Source organism: Episyrphus balteatus, chromosome 4 (genome assembly GCF_945859705.1).
Source record: "Episyrphus balteatus chromosome 4, idEpiBalt1.1, whole genome shotgun sequence".
Lineage (NCBI taxonomy): Eukaryota > Metazoa > Arthropoda > Insecta > Diptera > Syrphidae > Episyrphus > Episyrphus balteatus.
Genome location: NC_079137.1, coordinates 31,979,181 through 31,997,681, shown reverse-complemented (window position 1 = coordinate 31,997,681; position 18,501 = coordinate 31,979,181). Strand labels below are relative to the sequence as shown.

Here is an 18,501-nt window from a genome sequence, read left to right as displayed (position 1 = left end):
ATGTTTCGAGGTCATTGTAAATGTCTCAGCGTGTCATTATGTCGTATTGTCACACAGTGGGGCAGTGTAGCCTTAACATTGAAAATAAATTAAGATATTAGCCAAGAGACATTGTTATTCAAATATTTAGGTAAACAAAGTGTTTATCTATTCTTTAAAATTTGTTTTTAAAAAATAACTCCTTGGAACTGGAAGAGAACCTAAAAACATCGAAAGGAGATTAAATGTTTGATTTATCTTAGATACTTTAGATATACAGTTTTTCATTAATAAAATAAAATAAAAAAAATTAATAAATTAAAAGAAGGACCAAATTTTTGTTAAATAATTTTTTGATATATCCATGTATGTATGTTCTTTAAGATGATCCTTATATGGATTTTTTCCGAAATTCCACGGTGAATGGACATCAATCAACTCTAAATTAATATAGCGACAAAAAATTCGTTAATTTTTGCGGATTTTGATTTTTCTGCGTAGTCTCCCGGTACAATCCGCGTATCTTATTATATATCTTATATAAAATTACCTATATTAAAAATAAAGGAAATGATTTACATGAAAATTCCACGTTAAATCCAGGGGAGGAAGGAAGTGAAATAAAAATCTAAACAAATTAGGGAAATTGTTTCTCAACAGTTCCAACCGGATGTCGGCTATCCAACTGCATGACCCGGATGAGAACCACCACCCTAATGTATTGGATTCTTATAGAGTAGAGGAAACAAATGCAAGGTGGGACGTGGGAGTGGAAGGATGTACCTGTTTAGGAAGGAGTGCGAATTAAAAATATATATCTAAAAAAAAATATTTGAAAACAACGGGAACAACAGAGTTAGTTCTAATTTTTAAATTAAAAACAATGTTAACCTTATAATTCAAAAAGCTTCTTTCCTTGTTTAGAAGAATATGAGAAAATTTGTCCGCTTACGGAATATGGTATACGCCATATTCTTGGAAAAAAATCCATGCAGAAATCCGCTAAATTTAATACAGATTGTATCTGTTTTAATCATGACTTTTTTTCCGAGCACTGCCTGTCCGTGTTAAATTTAGAAAAAAAAATTTAAAAAGGTAAGTTAGCATACTGGTTGGCAAAAAAACAAAAAAAAAGTTGGGAGCAAGAACTTTGCTTGGTGATTTTAATTGACTTTAGTGTGCTGAATTCAAAACTGTTTCCAGATTTATTCAATCACGTTTAGTTTTTTAGCTATATTCATCACTTTATATTCGCTATGAAGTCTCAAAAACTAATTTTCAATTTAGTTATTTTTGATGTTTAGTCAAAAATATATATTTTTCCGTAGTATGGTGTTTTTTTAAGTCTAAATCAGAAGATGCAAACAGAAATTTGGTTCAAAAAACCATTTATTTCTTTATATAAACAAATCAAGATTTTGGGACATGTATCATAAATTTCTTTTTTAAATAGCTTTCAGAAAAAAAATAATTTTGAAAAAAAGTAAATACCTCAGGACGTTTTAATATGGCGTTTTGAGATTGCATAAGTAGTTTTGCAAAAAAAATATTTTCGGTCATGTAATTCGACATCAAATGTACTCAAAAAACGCGTTTTTGACCTGTCTATACTCAAGTATTTAAAAAACGTGACGTACTAGTAAAATTTTGATTTCGGATTCGGACCCAGCACACAAAAATCCTTTAGAAAAGTAGGTTTTGGTTCAAGCTCTATTTTCGTTGCCGATAAAAAATAAACTTAAAATACATATACTATTAATCTAATAGTGTTTTCTTAAATAGTACATGTTTAATGCTTATGGGTTTTGGTCATCCGGGAAACTAAATGTAAAAAATTATTTTTTTTCCCTTAGAATTAAATGAGTTTTTGTTGAAAAAAAACGTTAAAAACCCATTTTACAAAAATTAATTTAAAAGGCAATTATTTTTATAAAAATACAAAGTGTACACGGAGAAAAATGAATCTAGTATTTTTCACCCCAAATGACTAGTAAGATAATTAAAGTTAAAAGCCCTAGATTTTTAATAAAACTTATCTTACGTATTGAGAATTTCGTGGCTCTGTAAAGTAATTTTTACAAGTTAATTATAGTGAACAAAATAAAGTAGTACAAACTTTACCTGTAGTAATATTTTCTTTATGTAAAGTAAAATATACTTTCAAGTAAAAAAGTGTATTACTATTTTTACTCCACGTTTCTAGTAAATAATATTTTATTGATTTGAGTAAATATAACCTCATACTAAGGTAAAAGTTGTACCGAATTCTAGGAATTTTTCCCAATAGAGATCATTGCCGTAGAAACGTCTTAATGCTGTCATTGAAAAGTCTGCCATTTTGCTTTTCTTTTGTTTTTGATGTTTTTTTTTTTCAATCATAGTTGAGTGCGGAATATCGAGTTGTTTTTATAATTTATAAAATTCTTAAATTTTTCCCGGAAAATGGAAGATAAAATCTGGCTGTCGTAATTGTGTGCGTTGTTTTTTAATAAATAAACCATTAACAAAAATGAACGGTAATATTACCTAATTGTTTTCTTTGTCTAGTACGCAGATCGATCTAGCTTAAATTCGTTTCTAAGTTTGTCTTCACTTTTTTTCCATGCGTTTAATTGTGTCAGATAAAAAATTTACTGCTGGAAACAAATGCTTGATTTTTAAGCTAAATCAAGCAGAGAAAAAGAAAATTAGTTGCAAGCTATTATTACCTATAATTTGTAACAGGGCGCCTCTTCTGGATTTCATTTCATGTTAGAATTCAATATTAGAGGATTTAAACTTAACTTTACTAGGTCTAACATCAAAATTTGACATCAGATGTAATTTTTCCTTTTTGAAATGTAGTTTTTTTCAGTATTTTTTGTCTTTTTATGAGCGTGGTGATCTCCTTAATTGAGGCTGGCATATTCTTCACATAAAGTCAATATCATACTACTAATGATAGTTTTCTAAAGAAAATTGTAATGCATGTATAAACCAATATTATAATAAAATAAAGATAATAACAATTTTTGAAAAACATATAACTGGGTCACACGTACTTTCTCCTCAATTCCAGGAGTAAGAACGTGTTAGCAAATTATGTTTTTCAAATTTGTATTATTATTTTTACCTTTATTTTATTATAATATTGGTAGATACATGCATTACAGTTTTCTTTACAAAACTATCATTAGTAATATGAAATTGACTTTATTTGAACCAATCTTTAACTAAATTATCGTGAAATATTTATATTCCACAGAAGTTTATTTTACTTTAAAAAGCAATATTTTCAGCCTTACAGTAAGGTAAAATATGTACCTTATTTCTAGTCAATTTTGTTTGAAATTGATACAAGAAAAAGCTTTAATGTAAAGTTAATCAGAAGCCACAAATTTACTAGAACAGTAAGGTAAATTATATTTTATTGGGGAGTCATCTCTATATTGACCTTACATTATAGTTAAATATACCAGAAATAAGGTGGTACATACCTTATTTTCTCGGTATTGCAGTGAATTAAAAGAAGTGAGAATGGGCACCAGTGTTGCCGAATGAAAAAATAAAAAATCATGATTTTTAATCATGATTTGAGAAAAAAATCATGTTTGACCAAATTTGGGAAAAGTAAAACAACAACAACGTGTTTCGGATTTAACATTAAGTCAAAATTTAAAAAATATTTTTTAGTTTGTACTTTTCAGTTTTTATGTTTACGTAAATGTACTTGGTACTGAACAATATAGATAATAGTAATGGGCCATATTCATAGCCATATTTTAAAAGCGGTTCTAACTTAGTCTGGAGTCTAAAGTTATTACCCAGGTTAGAAGAAGCTCTTTTCCAAAGAAAAATCATGAAGTGGGTCTAAATTGTCTATGAATAAGATAAACCTCAGTATATTTTAGAAGCAAGAAAATAACAGCTTATGAAAGAACTATGAATACATTTTATAATTTTTTCTACTTTAAAATTAAAGCAATTGTGATTTTTGACAATTTCGTTTGGTGATTCAGTATCAAGTCTATTTCTAATTTTAGTTTTGAGAAGTGTTATTTTTAACATCTAAGCTGCTTTTAAGAAAGACTGGAGTTTATCCTATTCAAATTTTAGTCTCCATACAAATAATCGAAAATTTTTAGCCGAGCTAAAATGAATCAAATACAAATTATAGTTAACATGAATGGGAATTTTATCTTCGCTAAAATTTAGCGCGAACAGCGTACCAGGCTTTAGGAAATAAAAAAAGTTTTGAGTTCAGAATTCATGAAAACTATGATAAATCATAGTTTTTGGCAACACTGATGGGCACGTCCAAACACCTATCGGATAGGCTATCTGGGATATCCGTATCTGGAATATCTCTTTGAACAAAGCAGCTACAAAAAATATGTAAGTACGTATTGAAAAGAGGAAATTGTTTCTTTTGCACTTGCACAATCGATTTAACTTTAATTCTTGCAAATTAATTTTATTTTCAAGCTTAATAAGCGCACGAAAAGAAATCAAAATAAAAAATAGCCAAATGTTTATCAGCTGATCACTCGGATACCTGAGGTATACCAAACATTCTCGGATACCTTCAGATTATTTTTTGACAGAAAATGGTTCGTTTCTTTGCTAATTTTTAACATTGTTTACAACAACAAAAAGCTATCCGATAGCTTTGTGTTAACTGTTTGAACGTTCCCAATAACTTTGATTGGATTTAGAATATCACACAATTTTCTTCGAAAACAACTCTTCCATGTAATGTACTGTACGTAGTGAACGTGTACATGTACATTTCAAAAATTTGTTTTATTTTATTTTCCTCATCCCTGATTTTTCAATAATCAGTCAGGCTATCAAACGAATAATGTCAATATAAAAAAATAGATATTCCTAGGAATAAGCTCTGACTGAGGTTTATCTGACTATTGCAAAATTGGCCATTAATGTTTTTTTATTTTATTATATTTCATTTTGTTTTTGAATTGCAAAGTAAACATTGAAAAGTTACCATTTTTCGTTTGAATCTTCAAAAGAAATGTCTACAGTAGACTCAAGTATTTAATTTTGGTTTTGAATCAATTTTGAATTTATCCACTGTGTGTATTAACCACGTAGCATGTGAACTGGACACAAAAAAATAACCGGCCCTATTATCCAGCACCACCTGTTGGATGGTATTGTAAGCATTTCTTATGTAATTATTTGGATATTTGGATGAGATATAATATAATTTTTCATCTTGGTCAGCGGTCGTCAGATATGCAGATGCAACGCAATGATGCGGGCCCTTTTATGACATAAAAACCTCCTTTTTGGTTTGGGAAAATGCAAAAAAAAATGCAACCAATAAATATTTATATCGTGGTATATTAAATAAGATTGCATGGATTGGTAGCAATAATGTTAGTGATAAAAGATGAGACCATTGTATCTCATTCAATGGAGTCCAATTATGTATCTTTTTATAGCAAAAAAATAGAAGATACCTGAAATGTGACAACTTGTTTTTTTGGTTTTATTTATAACTTTAGTTTATATCACACCTACATTTATCATTCATAAACCAAAAACACGTATTTTTTTAATAGTTTTTCTTTTTTTATATCGCTAAATTAGATGGTATCCAACCCAGTTGACATTTATCCTAGACACCATTAGTTTGAGAGTAAAGTAAATCTTTTTTTACATTTTAGAAAGACGATTTTGGTTATATAGAAAGGTTTAAAAGATTTGAGTGATATATTTTGCGATCAACATAAATTAAACAGTGGAACACCATTATAAATCGTGTCTTTGCCGGCTGAATCTTTTCATGTCAGATTAATTTATGACTCAGTAAAAGAAGGTCGGCAAAGCTGTTGGATGATATTATTTTGACAGACAAATTAAAAAAACTTGGGAAATTGAAAGAAGGTTGGGTAATTAATGTAAATTAAATATGGAAACTGTATTAAATATGAAATGAATGCATATTTAATAGTTACTTTAGCTCGAACTAAATTGATGGGCATTTCTTTTTGCTAATTAGTTTTGTCGAATAAGAAAATAACCATTATTTTACTAAGTAGGGTAGGGCGAGGAGGTTTTGACACGTTAACGGATATTGTTAAAAATTAAGAACTTCCTTTTATAAATAGCCATCTTTTTACACAAAATGCTTTTTATTACGGTTTAAGCTCATTCAAAAACAAATTTTAGTAAGTAAATTACTAACCATTACTAACTAATATCATATATTAGTAAATAAAGAAAAAGTGACGAAACATCCTACCTTGTAGGAGGTTCCGACTTTTAAGTAGGAGGTTTCATCATGCCATAGGAGGTTCCGTCAGGAACATAAGAAATTCAAATTAGGGGCATTTTTGGCTAACCACACAATAGGTGGGGGCCCGTAACCTTTATTGGGTTCTAAATAAAAAAATAAATTAACTCTAGCTAGTTATATGCTCATTTGCTGTGCAAAAATTATTTTTTTTCCTCCTACGAGTAAATTTTTGTTCCAATTTTTAATTTTATAATAGTGCGCTTCAAGTTTGCTTAAGCCATTTGAGAAATTTAAAAACAAAAAATATCTTTTTTAATTTGCTTTGTCATTTGAACGTTTTTTAAAATATTCAAGCTTTTGTAAAAAAAGGGGCTCCGGTGAAAAAAAAACGCTTCACAAAGTTTTAAATCTTTCTTCATTGGTAAAACGAACCAGAAGTGCACTTATTAAATTTTAAATTGAAAAAAAACTAGCCGAAACAAGGTTCAAAATGTTGAATACCTAAGGTTAACAAAAATAAAAGGAAACTTGCATTTTCTTACAAAGAAAAATAAAGAGCAAAGGGGCCCAAATTAAGGGATAAATCAACAATATCTCAAAAAAAAAAAAAAATAAAAACTATCGCAACATTTTCTTGAAAACCATAAAATACATTAAGGGCCATTTTGTTCACTAGAAGTTGAACATAACTTGAGGATTTTTAACTTTATGTAACTTCCGAATTTGCTTTTGTTTACTCAAAGTTGACGTTTTCAACTTTCGGTTTTCAACTCGAGAGTTTATCAACTTCCAGTTTTCTCAAGTCGAGTCGATTTTAGCCGCACGATATGTCGGTCAACTAGGATTTTTCTATGGAGATGTCACTTTAGTCGCCTGCGACTTACGTTCACACGAGTCGAAAAGCTTCGCCGCACGGCAAAAATCAACTCGTGAAAAGTCCCCATTACGATTTTATTTGACACTCAATGTACATAATATCAATATGGATATAATTTATATACTCAATATATTTTAATAGGTACCTACAAACATTACCGAGAATGCCCACAAAAGCGTGTTGAATAAAGACATATACCTATGTACAATTAGTGTGGTCCACGTTATAAGGCAAAAAAGTAAACCATATAATTCATTACTTCCCCACCCATTATTTTGCTACAGGCATCTATACCAACATAAGCTAAAAGTTTTAGCTCTCAAAAGTAAAAGGAAGAGGGCGCTCATCAGCTTTGAAATATTAGACTTTGTTACCCTTAATATCTGATTATATCGTAATAGGACTTGGCTTGGAGTTGGAATTTGACTAAAATATGATAAGCACGCATGCTTCCGACAACCAAGTTAATGATTTTCATGTTTTTGGTTTTGAGTCATTCATATTTCATTGATTAATTCTGTTTTGTTTTAACTTTAAGCAAAAAATACTTAAAGACGAATTTAAATGAACAACAAAAATCTGTGAAAACATCACTTAACGAGTAGTTTTTTTATGAATGAAAAAACATATCATGAAAAACTTTGTACCGTCACAACTTAATTCACTTGATAAATTCAAAAAAAAAAGTTAATTACTAGGCATGAGCACCTAGCTAGAACAGCATCTGAGCAAAAACTTTGAGCCTGTTGAGCGCCCACTTACACTTCACCTAAAAAGCTGAAATTTCATGTGAGTAATACAAAACGCATATGCAACCAATTTTTGAGTCGGGAACAACGGAAATGTAACCTTCAAAAAATTGGACCACCCTAATGTACATACATGTACAATTGTACATATAAATGTATGTATACCTCAAGTCTCAAGATATTTTTTTTTTGCATACCTATATGTATTTTATGAGTATAGTTTTTTGGAATTGACAGTTGAGCCGAATGAGATTTTTTTTTGGTAAATGTTAAAGAAAATTATGCATAATTCTCACTTGAAATGTTGTTGAACTTTTTTCACAGCATCTTTTGGCTTACTTAATATACTTACCACTGAAAAATATGTCATTCAACATTCACAAACTTAAAAGGAATACAGTCACGGATTCACTATATTGAGAGAGTTAACAGTGTTTAGGGCGATATTTTGTAAAGGGCTCATTAACTTGTCCTATAATAACGAGAGCCTATAGAAAATTTTAAAAATAAACAATCGCGAAATTGCCCATGCTAAAACATTGTCAACAATGTTTAGAGAGTAAGTTTTTGATGTCGGAGGGGAGGTAAAACCACATGGGTGATACCAAAACTAACAAATCTAGAAGTTATATTGAAAATTACTTGAACTTTCCAGTCTTTGTTCATTTTAGCCCTGAAAAACTACATTTACATACATATTTGTTAACAAAAACGATGTTTCATAGTCTTTAAGCTTATAATCTCCTACAATTTGAACCTAAACCATCTACTTTTGTTATTTTAATTGTTTCAAAAATATTCCTTCTTAATATCATCAATTTTGAATTGTTAAAATAAATTTTCCGGTCAGTAGGAAATTTCATCCTTAAAAAGGCGAATTCGGTCAAATTTGTATGAGTAGGTACTTGTTTCAATATTGACGCTTGCAATTTTTTCTGCATGCAAGTTGAGCTCGATCACTTTCAGATAAGATGGAAGTAATTCCAGTTTGGAACGTTAAAGTTTAAGTTTGGAACGTTTAAGGATTAAGTAGTTATTCCGCTCTATGTAACCAATGATGGTCACGCTGAACAAAGAATTGAAGGTTTTGAATGAACAACAACCACTTGTGTGCGTTACCACCAAGTTCATAGGCTGGCAGTTATAGCATTTTCACAAAGAATTACATTATTTCCTGAAAACCAATAAATTAGCTCCACATTTTTTAACTCAGGCATTACTTCTACCAGAACTCAAGAAATTCGTGAAAAAGGCATTTAAAAATAGAAACTTCAAACTGAACTAAAAATATTTCTCTAGAGTTAAAAAAAACTTAAGTAGGTGTAGGTACATAAATCCATTCCTGTACCAACTCAATAAAATAAACAATTATATTTGTTCAAGAAAAAGAAAAAAAAAAATGCAAAACAAATGTTATCATATTGCCTTACAGTCATAACATAATTAAATAGCCGGTGGGGTTTTTACTATACGTGATGACGACTGACGACGGTGTTGAACCTATAAGATAAACAAGTCAAATATTAAACAACAATTTTTTATTAAACATCAAGACAACATGTAAATAATAAAACTTGACCGGAAAGATATACTTTGTATACATTGATATGGGTATACATTATCACACTTCACACATTCGAAAAAGCTAAAAGCTTTCAATGTTTAATCTGAAAGAGAAATGATAAATTAAACTGTAAACTTTTTGAGAAAACTAATAAAGCTAAAAGCCAAGACATTGCGAAAAATATTTTAACGATTTAAAATTTAGATTTGTTATTTTGTCAGTGTTATACAATTTTGATTTGAATTAAATTTTATTTTTTGGTGAAATGTCACCTCTGTCATAACGTGCCAAGAATTTGTTCATCAAAACATTGTTTTAACATACGTTTTTTATAAATAAAATATGTTAATGTATAATATGACGGCATTGTTTTTAAAGATGGTTTATGGAAATGAAGATAAATATCTTTTAAATTTTAAGCAAACGTGCAATTAACTTTACGTTTTAAACATCAGAAACAAATAAAGTTGCTTTATAGATACAACAACAATCTTCTTTAAATACATTATGAAGTGAACACCCTATTCATAATAATTCATAACCAACTAAAAAAAAAAAGCTATATAGAGAAGCTATATTTTAAGGAACATGTGTGTGATACTGATACTACGCTTTATTCTTACGTTCTTGCAAAACACAAATGCTTATGAGATTGTTCGATGCTTGCAGGTTGCAGTTCCATAATATTTTCCGTATTTCAAGGAAGACTGATTTTATAATATAAATACTCTGTACCTTATATGGGTACTGAAATCTATAAGCCAAGAAGTAGAATTCTTAGCATTATATAAATTGGTCTTGTTAATAAAGCAAAAATATTGTAGGTATAGACGAAAAAAGCATAATTAAATTATTGCCAATCAGAAAGGTCTCAGCTAATTTGTGCGCTACAAAAGACCAAACTTTTGCAAACTTTACTGCATCGAAAGTTAGCTGACGTCACAACTTTTGTTTGGATTTTCCCTCAGTGAATGAACAACTTAAGAAATTGAAAAAAACCTTCAAGAATTAAAAAATTTTTTTTTTGTCTGTCGAAAAATTATTTTGAAAAAAAAATTGGAATATATTATAGGTCGTTTCAAATCAAAATTCCCATGGAAAATTGAGCGAGAATAAAAAAAACTCATTCGCTTACTGGAAGGAAGCATTTATGAGGCAGCTGAACTTTTTCTAAAATTACGATAAAATAATGAAGAACAGTTCTTGATATCCCTATTTTAATTAATTGATCCGTCTGTGAGATTCACTGGGTTAGCCTCAGAAAGCGGAGGCTTGCATCACTCCATATCAGCGGGCAATACAAAATAAAATGCACGACTGGGGTCGCACGTACTTGCTCTTGCAGTTCAAAGCACTTTTATGTTAGTCTACTTATAGATTTTAAAAGCTGGCTCTAAATTAAAAAAAAAAAATGATATTGGGGAAGAGCCGACATTTAGGGTAAAATTTTGTTAAATGAAAAATTTTTTTTTTGTTATTTGACTTTTTTGAGATAAATAAAAATGCAGTTTTATTGTCACTGCTTTAAATATTACGTATACAAAGTTTAATGAAAATCGTTAGAGCCGTTTTCGAGAAATTCGCAATATCGTATTTTTTTGTATGGGAAGTATACGTTCTAAACGAGATATAAAAAAACAAAAAAAAAACAACTTTCAGAATTTCATAAAAATCATCTGTACCAAATTTGAAGAAAATCCGTCCACCCGTTTAGGCTGTGGAAATGTGTACAGATATACGCACAGACGGACGGACGGAATTGCGGGACCCACTTTTTCGGAATTCTCCATCATCGTAATGTTGGTTTTGATTAAAACCTCAATTTTTTTTTCGACACGAAACCAATACTTGCCCTATAGAGCAAGTAAAAAGCATGCAATTATTTAATTATTTATCATTTGAAGGCAGTTGATAATTTTACCGAAGATATTGTTATAGGCCTGGGTTAAGATGCATCAGAAATATCGAATTTGTTTGATAGCAATTCATGACTTAAAATTTTATTCACAGCCGTTTTTCTCAAAATTACAATTTTGCAGATTCGTGGTTTTTGGCGTTGTGCCCACGATATCTTATTTTTATTTTTCAATTATTTTGGAGTCATCACCATAGAAATCATTAATAAACAAATTCAGATTTTTCGTTTGTTTATTTTTTTCTCTAGCATTTCTTTTATTCAAACAAGCATGATTTGTTAAGTTATTAAGTTTTGTGTCCCCAGCCTCAACCGAGACTATCAAAAATATCTACTTATTATATTAACCTTTTTCAAATTCTAAGGGCCAATTTTTTAATAGTCAGTTAAACAGTCAGTTAGTACCTACTTATTCCCCTGATAGGGAAAAAATCATTTTTTCAACAGGCACATAAAGCTTATTCCTAGGAATAAAACTATCTGCTTTTTTCAGAGACGAATAAAAATTATTCTAAAGAATAATTTCAACAAAAATATTGTGTCAATTTTCAAAACTACTTTGAAAGAACTTTGACAAAAAATACAGAGGAACACAAGAACACAAAAATATATGAATAAAAATGACGTTTAATTTTGAATATTTTTGAATTTGACAATTTTTTTTTGCTATTCTGTAGAATAAATTATTCTTGATTGAAAAATTCAATGTTGTTATCTGATTGTTTATGAGCCTAATAACTTTATTCGTCGAACAGTTAACTGACTGTTTATAAGAAGATTGAAAAATCGGCTCTAAGTCAAAAACCTGTGGGGTAATTTTGTCGTTCACAGAGAAAAATAGACCACATAAAATAGAACAAAAACAATAAGATTTCTCTATGGTTTTCATCCAAGAAGGAAACCTTATTAAAACAATCGGGTTTTCCTTATTGTTTTAAAATCTGCAAAAAAATAAAAAAAACGATGAACAGGCTGGGAATCGAACTGTAGACTTCAAATCATTAGTCACCCACCTTACCACCTGAACCAACCTGCCATGAAAATATTGATCGCGATTTTTGTTCTAGTGCTAAGTTGCAAAAAAAATCAACTTTTCAGTCAAATTTTAATAAGATTTTCTCTATAAAAATAATAATCGTTGATTTTAATAAGATTTCCTTATGAAATGTACACCCAGAGAAAAAACGCATAGTAATTTTTAATCCGTTCTACATTGAATCAATGGTGAAAAATATATTCATTAATTTTCTAAAAAGTAGTCCTATGCTTAACTTACCGTTTGTCACATCAATTTTTATAAGTGAGATGGCACAGTGGTAAAGCACAAGCTTGTCAACCCAGGTATAGCAGGTTCGATCCCCAGCGGATGCCAGTTTCACTTTTTTTATTTTTTTAATGTGTGAACAACTTTGATTTAATGTGTGAACAACTTTGATTTAATGTGTGAACAACTTTGATTTAAAGTGTGCTACTTTGATTCAATCATTTTCCACTTTAGGCTAAAAATGTAGTGATTTTCCATTGATTCAAAGTGGTTTAGATTCATTTTACGTTGTTTTTTGGCTCAGTGTATGGACGGTAAAACAATATGGCAATCTGTTAGTTTTTAGCGGGTCATATTTTTCTCTGTGTTTTCACTTCATTCTCGAGTTGTAACTGTAGTTACATATGTTTTTAGTTGTTGTTTTCTTTACACAGTTCCATTTTCTCTAAATTTTTAATTATTTTTAAAATGTAAATCATTTAGAGACAATTTTTCAATAGTCAGATAAACTTCAGTTAGAGCTTATTCCTAGGAATAAAAGTTGTTTTATATTGACATTAATTCTTCTGATAGTCTAACTGACGAGTGACGATTGAAAAATCAGGGCTTAAACTAGTTTCACATTTTTTGGTTCTCTAACGGTTTACCTGAAATTTTTTTGCAAAGAGGATTTTAATGGTTTTTATTGTTTCTATGTGTTTGTATCCTACTTATTATTTACTTTGACATTAGATAAACAGAAAAAAAATGTGAGAAGCTAACATTATCAAAGCGAATCAATGCATTGTAGAGCTAGTAGAGCTAATACACGTGTTTGTGTATTCGTATGCATTTTCCACTCCAATAGAATAATTATTATTATCTTCCATACTTATGTTATACAAAAAACATTAAGGTCATTCGCCTTCAGTTTTGACATATAAATTCAGAATAAATTTTTCCCTTCTCAGCGTTGGACAAGTTATTTGCTTTTTTTAGAATTGGCTAAAAAATTTTGATTTCAAAATCATTTAAAAGATTTAAAAATATTCTGGCAATATTTTTATTTCATAATAAGTATTGTACCCCATCTCGAATATGCTTCCCAAGTATGGACTCCATTTTATGAAATTTATAAAAGTCGTATTGAATCAATTCAACATAATTTCATACGATTCGCACTAAAGGGACTTCCTTGGCCTGATCCCTATAACCTGCCTCCATATGAACAAAGGATCCAACTTCTTCAGATTCAAACTCTATATCAAAGGCGAGTTAATAATGATCTAATATTTCTTCATCAACTTCTTAATGGACACATTGATGCTCCAATCTTGTTAGCCTGTATCGGGATTAATTATCGCGGAGGGTCTCACCACCTTCGAAGATTTGAACTTTTACACGTTGACTTTCATAGAACAAACTATTGCATACATGAACCTCTTAATCGTATGTGTAAACTTTTCAACTTAAATACGTCTTATATCGACTTTAACATAAGTAAGGTGGGATTGAAAACAAGTTTTCAGACCAGTGCACCACTTTCGTGATTGTTTTTTGATGTCTGTAGAAATTTTTAATGTAATGTTTATTGTTAGTATTGTATCGTACTATATATTTTGTGTGCATGTGTTATTTACTAACCACTAACACATGCACTCATGATGAGCCTCTGATTGTAGATCGTAGCTTGCTCTAAGCTCACTACATCCAAAATTTCTGAAGTGTACCTATATTGGTAAATAATTTCACTAACTTTTTTCTGTATACCTACAACCAAGTGCTCAACAAAGCAACAATACCCTATAATATGAAGAATTGTGCCAGCGACTGTTAATTTGTCATATCACTTATTTTGACCTTGCATTTACACTACTTCAGTATAGGTACTTACCTGAGATTTAAAAATTTATTTTAGTCAAAAGAAAAATATCCCCATTTCCGTTAAAAATCTCTGAGAAACAGTCGTAACATATTTTATCTGTTTAAACAAAAACATTTCAACTCTTAAACACATAATGGGTGGGTATGTTTTACTTCAGTTAAGTTTTACATAGTATAAGACGTGGTTAAACAATGCATCATATAAAGTGTGTAAAAACTCGAAGAATATTTAAAGGACATGCTCATTGCAGTTTCAGACATCGTTACAATAACTCATCTCATTATGTTTAAAACCAACGTTTTCATTTTTGTGCTATTATTAATATCATTTAACTGTGAGTTTTAAGACCGAATGATTGTATTTCAATCCTTATTATTATTATAATACATTTATATCATTCCAGTGATTAAAACAGTACGTTTGGTGCCGTTGGTGAAACAAATTTCTCAGAATGATAATATTCTTCATCAACAAGCTTTGCTAAAAAGTCAATATGAAACTTTTGAAAAGAATGTTATACCAATTTACAATTCCGAACGAGATGGATATTATTATGAGAGGCCGGAATATCCTTTCATATCTGGAAACAACAATTTTAATGGTTATGAATTTGGAGGATATGAATATGTTCGTCCGAATAAACCATTTACCTATTCAACATACCGACCAGAAACAACAACAGAGTTTATGTTCCCACCAGCATCTGCTCGAATAATAGAATTACCTAAATAAGTATTATCTGCTATAAATGCTTTTATATAAAATTGAAAAATTGTTTTTTAAGTATTGTAATAGTTCTAAAATTTTAGTCCCGTCGTTATTAGGTAGATGTTTGCAACGGTAATTTTCGGTTGTTTGCTAATCAAAAACAAATTCCTCCGAAAATTTCAGCTACTTAAGATTAGATGAGTAGTTTCTTAAACATAGGGCTTCACAAAAACGATAACTGACTGACTGACTGACTCACTAAAGCTCTAACAGATCATCAAAATTAATATCAAAAATAAAAATGTATAAGTTTGAAAAAAAATTTCTCTATAAAGGTACACCACAGTAGGCGAATACTTTTGTTTATCTTTAGTAATTATTTGTTGTTGTCCACCCTGTTAAATTTCACTGAGCTAAGTACTGTCAAGTTACCAAGAAAAACTTTAATATCGTTGCAATTTTGTGTCCCATGGTTTATTTTTTTGTCCCAGGGGACATGTACCCTTGGGAATTTCTTTTTTAATAATAGGTTAATTGTAAGGTTGAAAGTTGAAATTGGTGTTAAATTTAAAATAAGTTGATAATGAAAAAATTTTGCTCTCATTAAAATGGGAATTTTAATGTGGCAATGGCAGCCTTTTTTAATAATTACAAAATAAGTCAACTTTTACTCTTGTTAATGAAGATTGAAAATACTTGAGAAGGGAAATATTTCATTTGCCTACCAAAAAAAATAATAAATAAAAGTTTAAAAAATAATTTGAAGAATGTAAAAAGACTTGGAACAATGGTAACCATAAATAAGCCGAAAAAAAATTTGTCCAAACAAAAAAGTATGTTATGAATAGGTTGATTTCAGGCTCACTAGTGGGGCGGCGTAGCCCCACGAGTTCTGGACGCGTTTCAGACGCTTTTCAGACGCGTTTTAGACGTTTTTCAGAACGCGTTTTGGACGCCTTTTTGAACGCGTTTCAGACGCGTTTTGGACGCGTTTTGAACGCGTTTCAGGCGCGTTTTGAACGCGTTTCAGACGCGTTTTGAACGCGTTTTAGACGCGTTTTGGACACGTTTCAGACGCGTTTTGGGCGCGTTTTGAACGCGATTCAGACGCGTTTTGAACGCGTTTCATACGCGTTTTGGACGCTTTTAAAAAGCGTTTTGGGCGCGTTTCAGATTCGTTTTGGACGCGTTTCAGATGCGTTCTGGACGTATTTCAGACGTATTTTGGACGCGTTACAGAGGCGTTTTGGACGCGTTTTTTACGCCTTTCAGACGCGTTTTGAACGCGTTTTAGACGCATTTTGAACGCGTTTCAGACGCGTTTTGAACGCGTTTCAGAAAAAAAAATAAAAGATCTATTGATTCAATATAAAAAAGCTTCTCTTTTATTTATAAATTTTAGGCATGTACCACAATGTTATACTCAAATATTCAAATTAGTTTTACAATTTTTCGTGCCTTACATCTTCATAAACTACGCGACCATTTTTAATAACACCTGTTGTATGTACTGCATGTCCAGTAATACCAAAATCATCATCATCATCATCACCACTGAAACGGCTTTGAAGAATTCTGTAGAAAAAAAAAACCATATAATTAATATTAGTAATTTCAAAAGAATATCATCCAAACCTACCCAGGTGCAGAATTTTTCACTACTTGATGTGATTCATAGTAAGTTTGTCCACCATCACCAGTTGTAAATGATGAGGTGCTTGAACTGCTACTACTACCGAAAGTTTGTCTTCGGAGACGTCTCAAAATATTTGCTTGCTAATATGTTGGAAAAAAATAAAAACAGAAATTTGTTTAGTAAAATATTAAAAATGATGAACTCATACATACATGAGGATTGATTTCATGAACATTTGATTTATGACCCTCAGCATCTAATTTGTAAAAAGCTTTAGGAACAAAGAACCCAGAATCTGAAAGAATTAAATGGAAATGACGTTATTAAAATATCATTTACCAGGAAATAGATAAACAAAGTAGATAATTATTTTTAATTAAAACCATCGTTAGTTATAACGGTGATGAGAATTTTTTGGCATCATCAACGTGAAAGTAATTAAGCAAATTTTTTTAATGAGCTTAAGACCAAAAAGCGGTTGCGAAGATTTAAAAATAAAAACAAAAACCGGCTCCTAATCACTTGGAATTCAAAACTTGTTTTTTTTTTTTTCATTTAACCACATTGAATGACAGAACCTTTTGAGCAAGTTTTTAACCCAAATCTACTTCTTCCAGATGCTTTCTTAAAGATACTAGTACACACATCCATTATCGCGAATTTAAATTTCCATTAGAAAGGCAAAAATATGTAGATTGCCCTGTGTAGATGGTTTTTATTCTCAGAACGTGTATTGAACGTCTAGAATGTCTAATAAAACACGTACACTTGAGCCGTTTTGTTGTAAATCACAAACCAAACAACATTGGCAATGGAGAAGATTCATTGTTGTGCTATGAATGAGGGTCAGACACTTCCTCATTCGAGGCATGCCTCTGGCAAAGATCATTGAACGATCATTATATTATTTGCACACACATGAGTCACGATATGATTGGATTTGATCTTGCATCCGTCGGAATGCATCGGAAAAAGCCACAACGATATCCAATTATAATTGCTTCTTAGAATCTTTAACCGACATCACGAAGTTAAAATATAATTTGTTAATCACAAAATACATCTTAAGTTACAGTGTGACGCAATTTATAATTTGTTGATGCTGTTGAATGTTTCAAAATTACCTGCGCTAACAAAAGCGGCTAATCCCAGAAAGCACAGAACTAAACAAGTGATTTTCATGTTTGTGGTTTGTTAATTAGTTAGGGTTCTAAAAATAACTTGAAGATGTGTTTTTGTATGCGAGTATCTTCACGACAAAAAAGGTTCTATACGACGGACGTTCAGGTTAAGACTAACCTGTCCAAATGGATGGGTATATCTTTTATACCAAAGTTGTGATGTGATTCTTATTTGATCAGAGGCTATATGTGAACGAAATGATGATTCTGAAAGTTAGTACATGAAAGAATCTCTTATTCGATACTGCTTACCTTTTGTTTTATTTTCATTCTTTCAGTTTCTTTAGAAAAAGAGTAGGTAGAATGAGTTTAAATCAAAATTATAAATCAGGCGAAAACTGTCTAGTTATTTCAGATATCATTTTTTGTCACCAATTACCCTAGTTAGAGAGATAGATATCATTAGTGTGCAAAAAATCTTAAAATGAAATCAAAAGCAATGTTAAATCACATACCTTCTACTACTAAGACTTGGAAACCTTAAAATATTTGCCAAGAAAGTTAGTAAAAAAAAGACCACTTT

The 18,501-nt window shown here is 30.4% G+C and overlaps 1 protein-coding gene across 2 annotated transcripts; it reads right to left on the bottom strand.

Annotated features, from left to right (window-relative positions):
* Positions 1-16,523: 16,523 nt before the first annotated feature.
* LOC129918544 (uncharacterized) lies at positions 16,524-18,102 on the bottom strand. 2 transcript variants are annotated; one of them, XM_055999148.1, is made up of 4 exons: positions 17,922-18,102; positions 17,010-17,092; positions 16,801-16,937; positions 16,524-16,736 (listed from the first exon to the last, which is right to left on the bottom strand). In XM_055999148.1, the coding sequence occupies exons 1-4, from the start codon at positions 17,977-17,979 to the stop codon at positions 16,604-16,606; spliced, it is 411 nt and encodes a 136-aa protein (XP_055855123.1). In that variant the 5' UTR covers positions 17,980-18,102; the 3' UTR covers positions 16,524-16,603. The 2 variants fall into 2 exon arrangements, with proteins under 2 accessions (XP_055855123.1, XP_055855122.1); XM_055999147.1 differs by lacking the exon at positions 17,922-18,102 and adding an exon at positions 17,376-17,529.
* Positions 18,103-18,501: the final 399 nt, after the last annotated feature.

Coding starts and splice junctions, on each gene's coding strand:
- LOC129918544 (XM_055999147.1), bottom strand. CDS start 17,448: ATGGATGTGTGTACTAGTATCTTTAAGAAAGCATCTGGAAGAAGTAGA. Junction 16,938..17,009: donor TTCATGAAATCAATCCTCAT/GTATGTATGAGT, acceptor CCAACATATTAG/CAAGCAAATATTTTGAGACG. Junction 16,737..16,800: donor GTGAAAAATTCTGCACCTGG/GTAGGTTTGGAT, acceptor TTTTTTCTACAG/AATTCTTCAAAGCCGTTTCA.